Source organism: Myxocyprinus asiaticus, chromosome 15 (genome assembly GCF_019703515.2).
Source record: "Myxocyprinus asiaticus isolate MX2 ecotype Aquarium Trade chromosome 15, UBuf_Myxa_2, whole genome shotgun sequence".
NCBI classification, from domain to species: domain Eukaryota; kingdom Metazoa; phylum Chordata; class Actinopteri; order Cypriniformes; family Catostomidae; genus Myxocyprinus; species Myxocyprinus asiaticus.
Window position 1 is genome coordinate 8611206 of NC_059358.1, and position 14333 is coordinate 8625538.

Genomic DNA, 14333 nt, shown 5'->3' on the forward strand with positions numbered 1-14333 from the left:
GGAATAACTGAAATGGCCGTGGACCCAATGGGCGATGAAAACGGAAGGCGAAATGTACCAAGGTGGACACACACCCCAACCCCACCCCACCCCCGGAAGGTCGAAAACAAGGGGGGCCCGATTGATGCCTTGCACTTGGGCCTGTAAGATCCAAGTTACACCACTGTTTGATGTATAAAATCTAACCTGGTCTTTCTCACAGGTGTATCCATCCATCTTGTGTAGGTTTGAGGGACACTGTAATAAAAACATTCAGTGTTTAACTTCAGACATAACACATAATGTTTCATTTAAAGATTTTTTGCTTCAGGAAAGTAAAAGGGTGTGTAGTTTGTTCAGAATAGAATATTACTTACTATTTTTTGAAAGAAAGAGGGGCCATGTTATAACAACTCTTTGAAATGTTTATTGTTGTATACAACTTACTTTCTCACATACTATGTAAAATAAATAGTATGTAGCGTACTGTCTACTGTATTCCATTCTGAACACCAAACTGTCTGGGACAAACATTTCATTATTGAATGTAAACTTCACTGCTGTGGAATGTGTCTGGGATGTGACAGTGCCCTCACCTGGCTTGAGTTCCCAGTGCACATCTCAGGTATGTCACAGTCACTGACAGCCTCACGACAGAGGACACCCATAAATTCCAGCTATAGAGACAGCACAAAGATCATTAAAAACCACATACACACATAAAAAGAAGACTGCAGAATTGTATTCTATAGCTCATCACCTACCTGGCAGTTCTTACAGCAGAGACCATCACTACATTTGGCTCCCTGAGTCAGCATGCATTTCTTACAGCAGTCCTCTCCTTCTATAGCACATTCCTGCAGAAAGACAGAGAGAAAAAATTTGATTATATAAGAAGCATCAGATTAATGTGATCATGATATCGCTGTAAGATCACTCACAGCTGGGCTTCCACAGTCACACTCCTCCCCTGCCTCCACAAAACCATTACCACACTCTGGAGGATCCAAGAGCTACAGAACAAAAAAACAAAAGAGAGAAAGAGAGTGAGAGAGAGAGAGAGAGAGAGAGAGAGAGAGAGAGAGAGAGAGAGAGAGAGAGAGAGAGAGAGAGAGAGAGAGCACTGTTGTTGTGTTTTATTAACCATATATTTTAATTAACATTTTGCAAGTTTTTTTGTTTTTTTTTACTCCTCTTGTTATAGTACTTTGTTTTACTTGTTTTGCACTTCATTGTATGCTGCAGTACTGTAAAGCTTTGGTAATACAAATCTACAGTTTTTGTTGTGCCAATAAAGCATGCCAAAATTGAAATTAAGTGGCAGGGGTGTGTAGAACTTGGTGTGTGACAAGCATTCCAATTCTAAAGGAATCTGCAAAGCTTTCTATCGCGTTTTGTGAATACAGACTATGTGTGGGCCTAGTGAGAGTCAACTTCAAAATAACATGTGCTAAGGAAAGTAAATGCAGACAGTTCTGAAATGTGTTTACCTTAGAGGGTTTGTTGAAGAGACAGACACCACCTCCACTGTTGAGGAAATTATGATACTCTTCCACATTACAGTCAGAAAATCTCTTGGGCAAGTAGAAGCTGTCAGAGAGAATCACAGAGAGCCATGCTGTATGATTTTACCTACATTCCCCTTTGATTCACAAAGCATTATAGTCACAGTTTCCACAACTGGGCCTTTATTTACATGCTTCAAAGTTATTAGAATATTAAATGGGGATTCATACGTTATTTTCCGGCTATTCTCTTGAGTAAATACAACATATATTCTTTTCTGCACTGTAATTTGATCAGCTCATTAATTCTCAGTCATGTCCTTAAAAATAGCAAAGAAAAATAAAATGTAATAAATAAGACTCTTTTCTTGTCTGTAAAAAATAATCAATAACACTTAAGAATAAGGTTGTATTTGTTCAAATTAGTTAACTACATTAGCTAACATTTACTAACAATGAACAATACTTTTTCAGCACATATACATTTTGATTCATGTTAATTTCAATACTATTTTTTTATTTAAAGTTGTATATGTTAACATTAGTTAATACACTATGAACTGGCGTGAACTAACTATGAACAATTGTATTTTTAAATATGTACATTACTCAAGATTAATAAATGCTGTAAAAAAAATACTGTTAATTGTAAATCCTATTTTTTAACAAATAAAACCTTACTGTAGAGTGCTACCAAATAATCTGTCTCCTCCTTGCTAAAGAAATGTGTTTTGATAGCTTTGACAGCTTTTCACAACTGCCTGTGTCTCATATACCATTTAAAAGGACATTTGTTTGGTTATGCACAGATTTGAATAAACATTCTGATACAGTCTGATTTCAAATATTACAAAATAAGGTGAATACGTGACAAAAAATGTTTTATTAATCCAGACATATGCCAGCTGCCTTATTCAGATTTCTAGAAACTGGAATACTGGTTTAATTGGGTTATAACAATCAGATTAACACATTTACACATGGAGGCATCTTATAATTTGTCTGAGAAATATATACATAAAAAAACATGAGCTTGGAATTCATAGAGCAACAGGACTAAGATTTATGTGACCTGGTCACACTGAATGTAAATATCAGACTGGCTAGATGGAGAAACTTTTGCTGTTGCCTTGGTAACCACCTGTGTTTCATTCAAACCGGCAGAGGGAGGTACTCAAACACAAAGAACAACAAAACACACTGCACAAGCACAAACACCAGGTGCATGGCAACTGATGGCTGGGAAAGAGGAGACATTTGTGTCTCCAGCGAACGTGATTTGCAACCCCATCCAACGTGATGAATTCTACAAAAAGACCTCATTTGCTTGATATATTTGGCACACAGCACTTGATTTTAGATATGCTAAGTCATAAATAACATCAATATCATCTGCAATCTGATTACAAATCTTTCAAATGAGCAAGTGTGTTTTAGCTCCTCCAGGCTAAAATATCCAAAGTACTCTCAGTCCTAGCTAAATCCGCTGATTCTGACAACACTTTCAATGCTTAATCATTCCTCTAACTACCCTTTATGCAAATGATTGTTATCACATGGCAGCATGGTCAAATCCCAGAGCACCGGAGGAGAATGTCTCTCTCTCTTTGTCTCTTTCTGTTTTTGCCAGGTCACTGCTCTCAATATCCTGCAAAGTTCATCTCTAAGCACTATTCCAATCTGTTACATCTGCAACAATGCAGTTTCAGGAACTCTTAACCACAGACTTGAGAATCAATATGTGCATATCTCACATTATGCCATGTGCGAATTGGAAGGTGTGTGAGTGGTTACTTTTCTTTTACCAGATGCTGAGTGTGTTCCTGGCATATCAGGGCACATTGTTTTACCTGCTTGAGCATAAGTAATTCATTTTATAGTGTTGCAGGCATTTGCAAAGGCATGTTAACAGAAGGAAAACACACTTGGGGGGGAAACAGAGACAACAGAACATCCTACCACAACAACACTAGAGTTAGTGGATCAGATCGAACATGCAGGCTTCACGAAAAATAAAACTCCTTATAAAGGAGTCAAAGCATCCATCAATGGAGTGACAGGTCAACGTGAGTGCATCTGTCTGAACGGCCATTGATTCTGGTGTTAATAACATGAACCGTGAGAGTGTGCTGTAGCTTTCAGGAAATGATGGATATCTAAAGGAACCCAACCTGATATCTGGAGATGTGTGCACGTTAGAACCACAGGACTTTCTCATACTCAGAAGGTTGGACTTTTTGACTCGAGAGTCCCACATTCTCCTGACAGTGAGAAAGCTTTGTGTAGCGATCAGAACAACACTTCTTCTCTCACATTATATTTATGTTTACGGATCCAAGGGAGGAGTTGTGAAACATTTGCACTGATAATAAACAATTAATTACTAATAAATGGGAGGATGTCTTGACAAGAGAAGAAGCATTCCTTCAGAAGCTAAGCACATAGCAGGGTGGAAGGTGAACACAAACAGAGAGCGCAGGTGTAAATTTCCGCTAACGTCCTATCACTAAGCCATTATACACCAGATAACAAATGTCAGTCACTTTTGTCACCATAATTCTGATTAATTGATTGAGCTTTTGGATGTAGACTGTGTGTTCCATAGGCTTTATGAAATATGGCATTAGCGTGAAATTATGATCGTTCTATTATTTGAGCCTGAATGATTGCATACAGTTTAAAGCTGCTAAAAGGGGTCGTAAATGAAATTTTCCCCATTTAAACTTTGAGAGGAGCCCAAAAATCCCCTTAACGATACTTTTCCTACCATGAGCTTCTGGCCTAATTTGAAACCAGTAAAAAAACTAAAGAGAGAGCAGAGGAAAATGCAAAGGGTTGAAAACACCGCAAGTTCCACCATTTTGCTCTCTCAGCTAAATAAAGTGGAACATTGAGGCACTTGGCCATAATGCTATTAGATGAAGTTAGGGGGCGGGGCAGAAGTGACTCAACAGCTGATTGGTCAACAGGACACGAGTGAGTAGCATGATACGGCCAAGCGTCTGCTCACCTGCTGTCCCATTTGGGATCGAAGGGAAATGCAAAAGGTATTAAAACACATGGGTAAAGACAAATATAGACATACAGACGCACACTGTAAAATAAACACACACCTATCGCATCACAAGCATCTGATCACCACACATCACCGCATTTCTCAAAGTGCCTCTGGAAGGGACCACTGTTAACAATTCTGACTGCTTTCTGCATAAATACTAATTATCATTTACTGTTTGCAATGCTGTTGATAGGATTCTGAAAATTTAGGTAGCTTGAAAGTGAAATGTCAATGTTAATATATGAAATGTCAAGAGTGGACAGCCAAACATAGAATGCCTCACTAAAATGATCAATAACACTTTCTCATGAGCATTTTGGGGATATGCAAAACCTTCATAGATTGTAATGCCAATTTTCACACAGAAAATGAAAACAGGACACAGATGCAGAATAAATTTGGATGCCAAATTATTTACTGCCACCTAGTGGACATTCATGAGAATAAGCGTGTCTGTCGTAAAGTGTCACAGGCTCTAAGTTCTCTATTAAGTTAAAGAAAGTCTGAAAAAGTGTTATGGATCAATAAGTGGCACAAATTTCAAACACTGATACATTTAACACATTTAAATTAGCTTATTAATCGAGCAACAACACAACAAATGGGGACATAGACTCAGCACAAAACATGACAGGCTCTTTTAGTAAGATTAATATGCATTTTAATAGGGTCTCAAACATGTGTGTGTATCTGTGTGTGTGCTGGGATATTAACGAATTCTGCATTATTAGTAACTTACCCAACGTCATCCATTATGCAGCCAGACCATTTATCTTCACACTTGCACTCCCCTGCAAAGAAAAGTCAGATTACAATGACAAACTGTGTGTATATGAGAGAGCATTCCTATGTTTACAGCTGTTGAAAAACCAGTCCTTAAAAATCATGCAAAATATAAAGTTAAGGAAACAGAAAGCGAACACTCACCATTTAAAATACGCTTCTTATCAGAAAAGATGCCGATGTTTTGTCCCAGTGACTGAGCGAGAGTTATGGCCATTTCCTCAGTCTTTCCATACTAACAGAGAGCAGAGGTCAAATCAGAGGTGTCACAAAAATCCCCTGATAACAGCCTTAAAGGAGTGTTCAAAATACAATAATTTTCATTAGCTAAGAGCTTCATCCATTAGCATACCTCATTGACTCCACCTCCTTTTGTGAGTGAGCAGACTCCACCCATATAAGAGGCTCCTCCCCAGTTGCTATGGAAGCGGTTGCCCCTGAAACCACAGAGAAAACTAGTTAGAAATGCTCTTTCACTTGATCATACAACAAATGTCTACTTTGTGTGTGTTTTCTTGGTAACTTACGAGAAGAGGTGAACGGAGTCGCTCTTTTCTTTAATAAAGTCTCTTCGGTACTTCATAAACTCTCGTAATGTTACCATGGGGTCATCATTGATGTTAAACCTGTTGTCTGCTGCCCATGTTTCCATAGCAACCAAGACAATTCTAGTGTTGAGTTGCTCTTTGAAGTACTGCAGATGTAAACAAATAAACAAAATAGATGAATAAAACTTCCGAGCTGAATTTAGACACCTAAAAGTAACTTAATATAATATTACATGTCTACGAAATCACTAATATAATTTTTTTTCTTCCCCTTTTTCTCCCCAATTTGGAATGCCCAATTCCCAATGTGCTCTAAGTCCTCGTGGTGGCGTAGTGACTCACCTCAATCTGGGTGGTGGAGAATGAATCTCAGTTGCCTCCGCATCATTGATTGTCAATCTGTGCATCTTATCACGTGGCTTGTTGAGCATGTTACAACGGAGACATAGCGCGCGTGGAGGCTTCACGCTACTCTCCGTGGCATCCACGCCCAACTCACCATGTGTCCCACCGAGAGCAAACCACATTTTAGTGACCACGAGGAGGTTACCCCATATGACTCTACCCTCCCCAGCAACCAGGCCAATTTGGTTGCTTAGGAGACCTGGCTGGAGTCACTCAGCATGCCCTGGATTTGAACTCACGACTCCAGGGGTGGTGGTCAGCGTCTTTACTCGCTGAGCTACCCAGGGCCCTAATATTAGTTTTGGTATTTATAATAAAAGCAATTATTTGGTCCGGTCAGCACAATTTGGTTACATACAACAAACTGTCCACTACCAAAGCCGAAACATTATTGTCACTCTTTTTCCAAAGATTTCGGAATGATCCTGCACAACAAGCCATATCAGCCAAATGTCAATTGTCTCTCACAGAGGGCGAGAGAGAGAGAGCAAGAGATGGTCAGTGACTGTCAAGGGCAGACAGACTGACAGACAGATAGACAAAGAAGATCAGGCTGTCACTGACCTGCATAAGGTTTATTTGTCTTGTGAAATGGATGAGTACAAAACTTAACAGATTTTTGTAGTTCCACAACACTAGCTCTGTTTAATGGATCTTCAGTGTCAATTTATTTTAAAATATATACACTACCGGTCAAAAGTTTGGGGTCACTTGACTGAAATGTTTCTCATGATCTTAAAAATCTTTTGATCTGAAGGCGTATGCTTAAATGTTTGAAATTAGTTTTGTAGACATAAATATAATTGTGCCACCATATTAATTTATTTCATTATAAATCTAAAATTTTATTTAAAAAAAAAAAGTTTTTGAAATTGATGACTTGGACCAAATTATAAAGAAAAGCAGCCAATAAGTGCCCAACATAGATGGGAACTCCTTCAATACTGTTTAAAAAGCATCCCAGGGTGATACCTCAAGAAGTTGGTTGAGAAAATATCAAGAGTACATGTCTGCAAATTCTAGGTAAAGGGTGACTACTTTGAAGATGCTAAAATATAACATAGTTTTGATTTATTTTGAATTTTTTTAGTCACAACATAATTCCCATAGTTCCATTTATGTTATTCCATAGTTTTGATGACTTTACTATTATCCTTAAATGTGAAAAATACTTATAATAAAGAATGAGTAAGTGACCCTAAACTTTTGACCGGTAGTGTACCTGAAAAGAATAAAAAAGTCTATAAGATGTACTGTATATAATATGAGCATTCTTTAAACTTACCAGATCAGCCATATTTACAACAGACTTGGCATAGTTATTTGTTTGTCCAATGGAAAGGCGATGCTTCTTGTACTGAGTAAAATAAAAATAATGTGCAGATAAAACTGAGAAAAACATATTTCGTAAATGAATGCATTATAGCCATGATGAAGAATAAACAACAATAATGTTGAACAATAAAAAATAAAGCGAACTCTAAACTTGAACTTGACTAATCTTCTGGATTCGTTTATAATTAGGTCAATAATGGTTTGTCACTTAACTTACCATCAAATGATCATTTATAACCATCAGCTCAATATACTTGGTCTCATCTGCAACACTCCTTGGATTTCGAGATATCTGTGCGAGAAATTTTAAACTACATCATTTTACTGCAGTTTAAGAACGTATGTACTGGATGTGTAGAGCACTGACTTATACTGTAGAAGAGCTCTGATACAATGACAACTAAAGGGATGGGAACCATAAGGAATTTAATGATTCAGGAGGTTCTGATTCTAAATCCACTTAAGGATTCTAGTTCCTTAATAATTCAATTAAGGATTATTTCAGTACTTTGAAGAAGACAGAATGGACAACGGATAATGGCAATGTTTAAGGTGGCTCTGATGCATATACTGTAAATTGTATGCATATTTTATTAAAGCATTCAGTTCACATTGGTGGGAAAATGTAGATGTTCCAGAACCATTGATTCATTCAAATCATTTGGTTCCAATATTTAAAAAAACAAAATCCATGCTGAATAAAGAGTTCTCAATTCAACCTTGGTGACAACCATGTTTCATGTCATCACGTTGCAGCCTGTAAAACGTGCTTATGCAAAGAAAAGCTGATCCATACATTATAGTGCCATAAAGAAGTCCACAGCCTGCTTTAAATATTTAATGAGAGTAAGAGAGCTGAAGAAAAGAGAGACACAGAGAGCAAGAGAGAGCAGCAGCACTCACAGCACTGCAGATAGTTGAAGTGTTATCGGATACTCACAACCTCTTCATAAGGATGTGTTTTTTGTTTCTTTTTTCCCCAATTTGGCATGCCCAATTCCCAATGCATTCTAGGTCCTTGTGGTGGTTTAGTAACTCGCTTCAATCCGGATGGCAGAGGATGAATCTCAGTTGCCTCCGCGTCTGAGACCGTCAATCCGCGCATCTTATCATGTGGCTTGTTGAGCGCGTTACCGCGGAGACATAGCACGTGTGGAGGCTCACGTTATTCTCCACGTCATCCACGCACAACTCATCACCGAGAGCGAGAACCACATTATAGCGACCACAAGGAGGTTAACCCAACGTGACTACCCACCATAGCAACCGGGCCAATTGGTTGCTTAGGAAGCCTGACTGATGTCACTCAGCATGCCCTGGATTCGAACTTGTGACTCCAGGTGTGGTAGTCAGCATCTTTACTTGCTGAGCTATCCAGGCTTCCTATAAGGATGAGTGTTGAATGTTTTAAGACAGTGTACATACCTGTCTCTTTTTCCTCCTGTGAGCTGCACTGGACAGTGGAGCGTTCTGGAATGGTGACTCTGCCAGAGGAACTTCACAAAAAAACTATAAATGTCAGTATGGACATTTAAACACATACTGTACTGCACAGAAAACTAACAAATTTTCTAAGTCTTTGTTTTATGAAGAATTGTCCATGGTCCATACCTGCAGAAATAAAGTCCTCTGGGGGTTCAAAACCAGGAGACTGATAAATCATGTGCACATGACCCTCCCCCTGCAGGAAGAGAATGAGAGAAAATTATATGATTCATATCCTTGTCAACTACTCCACCTACACAACACATAGTGGGTTTAATGGGAGACATATGGCTCAATTTGTATAAGAGACAGAGTAGGGCTGTCACTATAGATTATTTTTGTAATCGAGTAATCTGAAAATTATTTGAATGATTAATCGAGTTATTGTGACAGCCCTATGAGAAAGTAGGTTCAAATTCAAAGCAAAAAAGTTATTGAAAAATACATAAAATAACGTAATAAGCTAGTGATTTTACCAAGGGGCAAAAATCCAAAGTAGGCAGTCTTCTTAGGCAGAAGAAGCAGTGTCTGAGTACCTAAACCCCACTTAACCATGGTGAAATAAGTGAAACACACAACCTCAAGTGGCTTATTGTTGCTATAAAATGGAAGGTGTTTACTAAAAACTTTCAGTCAGAATTTAGTGTCAAAACTACATTTTTAAATAAACAGTTTTAATACTACATATAATACATGGAAAAGGTAGGCCCTAAAAAATTACCTATACAAATGTCTTTTAAAAGTCACTGTATAATTCCTACACTGACCATCTTTATCCCGTTTATTCAGATTCAGATTCAAGAACCATTACATTACATTACATTACCAAAGCATTAGTAACATTATACATTTACAAAAATAATAATTAAAAATTAATCAAAATATGTATAATTTAAATTATTAAAATAAAATAATTACATACTTAAAAACAATAAGGATAAAAATAAATAAATAAATAAAAATAAACATTCTATTTCTATGCTGTGAGCGGTAAACATGTGAGCGCGCCGTTGACGTCACACCACACCCGCCTCAGCGAGTTTGTGCACGCACCCGAGAGTCCTCCTCACAAAAAAACACGACGGAAGTCACGGAACCGGCCAGAACATTACAGACAACATGACACAATGACAGTAATATCGCCACAAGAGTCTTCTACAGCTCGCTGTTAATCAGGTATGTGTGTGACGTACCGGTCCTGGTAACGTCACTCAGATACAGTTCAAGCGCAACTGGTTGTGTTGTTAGCCGTTAGCTGAGACTAGCTTGTTAGCGCTAGGAAAAAAGCTTCAATAAATCTACTAAATATATCACAACTTAAATTTAATTAAACCACAACTGAAAACACCTTATAATCGTCTACCGGCTACTGAGGTTAAATAAACCAAATGTTTTTCAGCTTCAGTATCGGTAAGAAAGCCTTGACAGATGCGATTGTCTGATATCTATTGTGCTACTGACAGCACGTATACACACACACTCTAAACAGAGACATACACTCTTCATACACACACTCTAGTCTACACAGAGACATCCAGTTGACTCATACTGTATAATCAATACTAGACATTTACTCTCTTTACATTCTTTCTCAGACGCATACTCTACACAGAGCCATATATGTAATCGTCATATACACTTTCTACACATGCAACGCTTACACTCATTCTACACATACAAACACTCAAACTTAACATGACACGCACACGCGATAAAAAGGCATAGCCTAACTATGGATGTGAACGATGCAGTCATCACTTCCCTTCATAGTTACAGTGTGTCTGTAAGGGAGTGAACATTACTGTAGTATTTCCAGTAAGGCTATGATTATGACAGATATTTCCATGCTTATCTACTCACTGGTATTAAACTTTTTTGTAAGCAAACTTTTTGTTCTTTCTCTCCTCCAGGATTAAATTATACCCTGACGTAGACGTCACCCCAGCCATGTCTTGCCGTGACATTCACGCCACCAATGCGTTTTCCTTTATCATTGCACTGCTGTCGGTGGGCGGTTTGACAGTCGCTACGCTCATCCCTCAGTGGAGAACCACACGACTTCTAACCTTTAACCGCAATGCCAAAAATGTCACCGTGTACGATGGCCTGTGGACCAAGTGTGTGCGGCGAGATGGTTCATCAGGTTGTTATTACTTTGATGCAGACTGGTACACTAAAGTAGACCAGCTGGACCTCAGACTGTTGCAGTTCTGTTTACCTACTGGTAGGTGTTCGTTACAGCCTCACAGCGTGTACAATTACCTTATCAGTCGCTCGTCACCTTTAAAGTGTAATTGTAGTGTGCACAGTTTGTCCTTAAAGGGTCAGTTCACACAAAAATTGTAATTCTGCTATTTGCTCACTTTTATGTTGCTCAAAACCCATATGACTTTTGTGGAACATGAGGGCCAGGTTCACACAGCAGCAGGTTTCAGGCTGGGTTCGGGTCAGATTTTCAAGTATAAATTGGAAAAATAATGAATATATAACTTAATGAAAATAAATTATTTTTATTACTATGTAACAGGTGTGGTGGGGTTGCCATGCCTCGTTAAAACTGTATGTGTACTGTTACTGTACTGTTACCTACGATGCTTAAATTAAATGCAGCCTATTGCTACAAATTTACTTGTTTGGAGAAGAAATTATAAAGATAGTGATTTCGGGTTTGGTGGTACCTGTTGGATCTGGTCACATGGTCTCAGGTACAGGTCGTGTATGGGCTTCAACTTAATGTCGGTGCAGACCTCTAGTTTGGAACAACATGAGAGTGAGTAAATGATGACAGAATGTTCATTTTTAGGTGAATTATCCCCTTTAACTTTGATTTTTGCAGAATTATTTTTAGTGTTGACATGAACTCATTCCTCTTCACAGGTCTGTTGTTTTCTAGCTTGGCTCTTCTTCTCTGTCTCACTGGCATGTGTAAAACCGCTTGCTGCTCAAAGACCCCAGAGGACATCAAGAACAGCCGGTGCTTGGTCAACAGTTCAGGGTGCCATCTAGTGGCTGGAATGCTTTTTTTTCTAAGCGGGGCAATCGCCATGCCGCCCTCTGTCTGGTTCCTGTTCCACACACGAGAACTCAACAAACGCTATGATAATCTGTTTGCGGTGGAGTTTGGGGTCTATGTGGCCATTGGCAGTGCTGGTGGGCTGATCTTAGCTGCTCTGCTGATGTTCATGTGGTATTGTATGTGTAAGAAACTGCCTTCACCCTTTTGGTTGCCTCTCCCTGAGGTACCCGAAATGACCAACAGCCTCTCAGCGCAGCCCCTCATGACCAATGGCCTGCCCTCTCCCGTGACCTACGTGCCTCATAGTTTTCCTCCTGCTCTCCTGGATGCCCCCTCTTTTGTCCCAGCAATGGGTTACCCTCAGCCTGTATCCACACAGCCTCTGCCACCCCATGTCTATATGCCACAGATGTCTGTGCCGGATGGTTACGGATCAGAAGTTGGAGCCTCACAGGCATATAGTTATGCCCCCTCTCAAAGCTACGCCCCTTCACAGGGATATGCCCCCTCTCAAAGCTACGCCCCTTCTCAGGGATACGCACCCTCACAGAGGTATGCTGGGCACCGCTACTCTACACGCTCCCATATGTCAGGCATTGAGATTGACATCCCTGTCCTTACAGAGTGACAATGAGAAAGTAGAGTTGAGAAAGGGGTGTCCAGAGGTTTTGGTCAAGGTGGTCAAACTGGCATTGAGTGTATTTCTACAAATTAGGAATACTAATAGGAAGGTGTAGGAATACTTTGGTGAATTTGTGAACGAAATGGTGAAATTGAAAGAAACTATTCAGTTCATGTAGCATATGCCTCTCTGTCATAGCACTAAAAATGTACAAGTGAAAAATGCTGGAAAAAAAAAAGCAATAACACAAGTGGTATTAGAAAGTTGTGTGCCTCATTCATGAAACATGAGCAGAAGGAATTTCTGTGTAAATCAATCATAAATCTGTTTGTACATTAATTGTCGCAGTGTATGCTGATGTAAAGTACTGTTCTGACCTGTTAGTGAATGTTTACTAATTTTAATTTGATTAGTAACAATAACAAATATTAGAAAGAGATACAGCTGTATGACTGCTTACACATGTCTCTGTATCTTGTATTACTGTCAATGCCTTGAAGTTTTGTCTTTTTGACTTTTGTCTTTTGCCATGACCTTTTAAGGAATTTGTATGTTTCTTTATTGTTCTAATATCTTGATATGTTTTCCCCTGCTGTTGTTACAGAATTGCATATGTGAAGGTGACATTCTTACTTTGACCTTTTTTGTATTTGTTAATGTTTTTTTGTGGAAAGAAATTTGTATTTTAATTTCTGTTTTGTTATCGGTTTTTTGTTGAAGTACAAAGTGAACTGTATAAGAGAAAAGTTTACTAGTACCCTTATTTTACTTAATTTTACAATTTTTCTTAAATACAAAAGTTTTTTTTTTTTTTTAAACTTTAAATGATAGTAGAACACTTAGATGCATTTGTCAGGTCTTTTTATATATACAGAAGAGTTTAAATGATTAGAAAATAACTTTGGCTCATTTCTCATGCGAATCTCTGTTTGATGCCTTTATTTAGCAGTTTAATCACTGTTTTTGAGTTATCAAAAGAACTAGATCTACACATTTTATGATATTTAGACATTTTTAAGATTTAGACTTTGAAATGAGCCTTACGTGAGCAACAAACCATAAATAAAAGATATGGCATTGCATTCCACTCTCTCCTTATTTGTAGAAATGTTTCGGTTGCTGCCTTTTAAAGGTGCCATACCAGAGAAGTCATTGTAATGTAAATGAGAGCATTTTAATATACTAATGTGTGTTTATATTTATGGGTTGTGTTACACTCATATCAGAGAAAAACACTAATGTCTTAAACTATAGGTCCTTTTATATTGCCTAAGAAATATTGCACATTGATGAAATTCATTTTGCCTGTTTCTAGTGTTCTTTTGTAAAATGTACTTAATTCTAATTCAGGTTTTTTTGTTTTTTTCCACATATCAGTATATAGACTACTAATGCCTTTAAAAATGTTTTTTAAATAAAAGTGCAGTTTATTGAATAAAATGTTCTGCTGTGACTTGCTGTTTTTTTCCTAGAGTTGCATAGCGCTGTCATTTGGTGCCTCAATTGTTTAAAGCAGCTGATATCAGTATTATCATATGGGTTGAATCAAGCATTAATGCATTTGAATAACCAGAGAGCTTTTTTGCTGTGTTCTTGG

At 38.2% G+C, this 14333-nt stretch overlaps 2 protein-coding genes across 5 annotated transcripts in view; one reads left to right on the forward strand and one right to left on the reverse strand.

Moving 5' to 3' along the window:
• Positions 1-14333, reverse strand: part of LOC127452735 (disintegrin and metalloproteinase domain-containing protein 22-like) — a 75648-nt gene that overhangs the window by 21541 nt on the left and 39774 nt on the right. For all 4 annotated transcript variants that reach the window (XM_051718393.1, XM_051718392.1, XM_051718395.1 and 1 more), the window contains exons 7-19: positions 9225-9294; positions 9039-9109; positions 7831-7905; positions 7564-7635; positions 5853-6019; positions 5678-5762; positions 5470-5560; positions 5282-5333; positions 1470-1569; positions 921-992; positions 744-836; positions 576-656; positions 187-237 (exon numbers count right to left, since the gene is read on the reverse strand). In XM_051718393.1, coding sequence (XP_051574353.1) covers positions 187-237; positions 576-656; positions 744-836; positions 921-992; positions 1470-1569; positions 5282-5333; positions 5470-5560; positions 5678-5762; positions 5853-6019; positions 7564-7635; positions 7831-7905; positions 9039-9109; positions 9225-9294 — 1080 coding nt within the window. The remainder of the gene's footprint in view (positions 1-186; positions 238-575; positions 657-743; positions 837-920; positions 993-1469; positions 1570-5281; positions 5334-5469; positions 5561-5677; positions 5763-5852; positions 6020-7563; positions 7636-7830; positions 7906-9038; positions 9110-9224; positions 9295-14333) is intronic.
• LOC127452737 (claudin-12-like) lies at positions 10131-14189 on the forward strand. The gene is made up of 3 exons (XM_051718398.1): positions 10131-10274; positions 11009-11322; positions 11976-14189. The coding sequence occupies exons 2-3, from the start codon at positions 11046-11048 to the stop codon at positions 12740-12742; spliced, it is 1044 nt and encodes a 347-aa protein (XP_051574358.1). The 5' UTR covers positions 10131-10274; positions 11009-11045; the 3' UTR covers positions 12743-14189.

What these genes read in the sequence shown, in the direction of transcription:
- LOC127452737 (XM_051718398.1), top strand. Translation starts at nt 11,046, where the DNA reads ATGTCTTGCCGTGACATTCACGCCACCAATGCGTTTTCCTTTATCATT. An exon ending in GCAGTTCTGTTTACCTACTG is followed by an intron (nt 11,323 to 11,975) that starts GTAGGTGTTCGT and finishes TCCTCTTCACAG; the next exon opens with GTCTGTTGTTTTCTAGCTTG.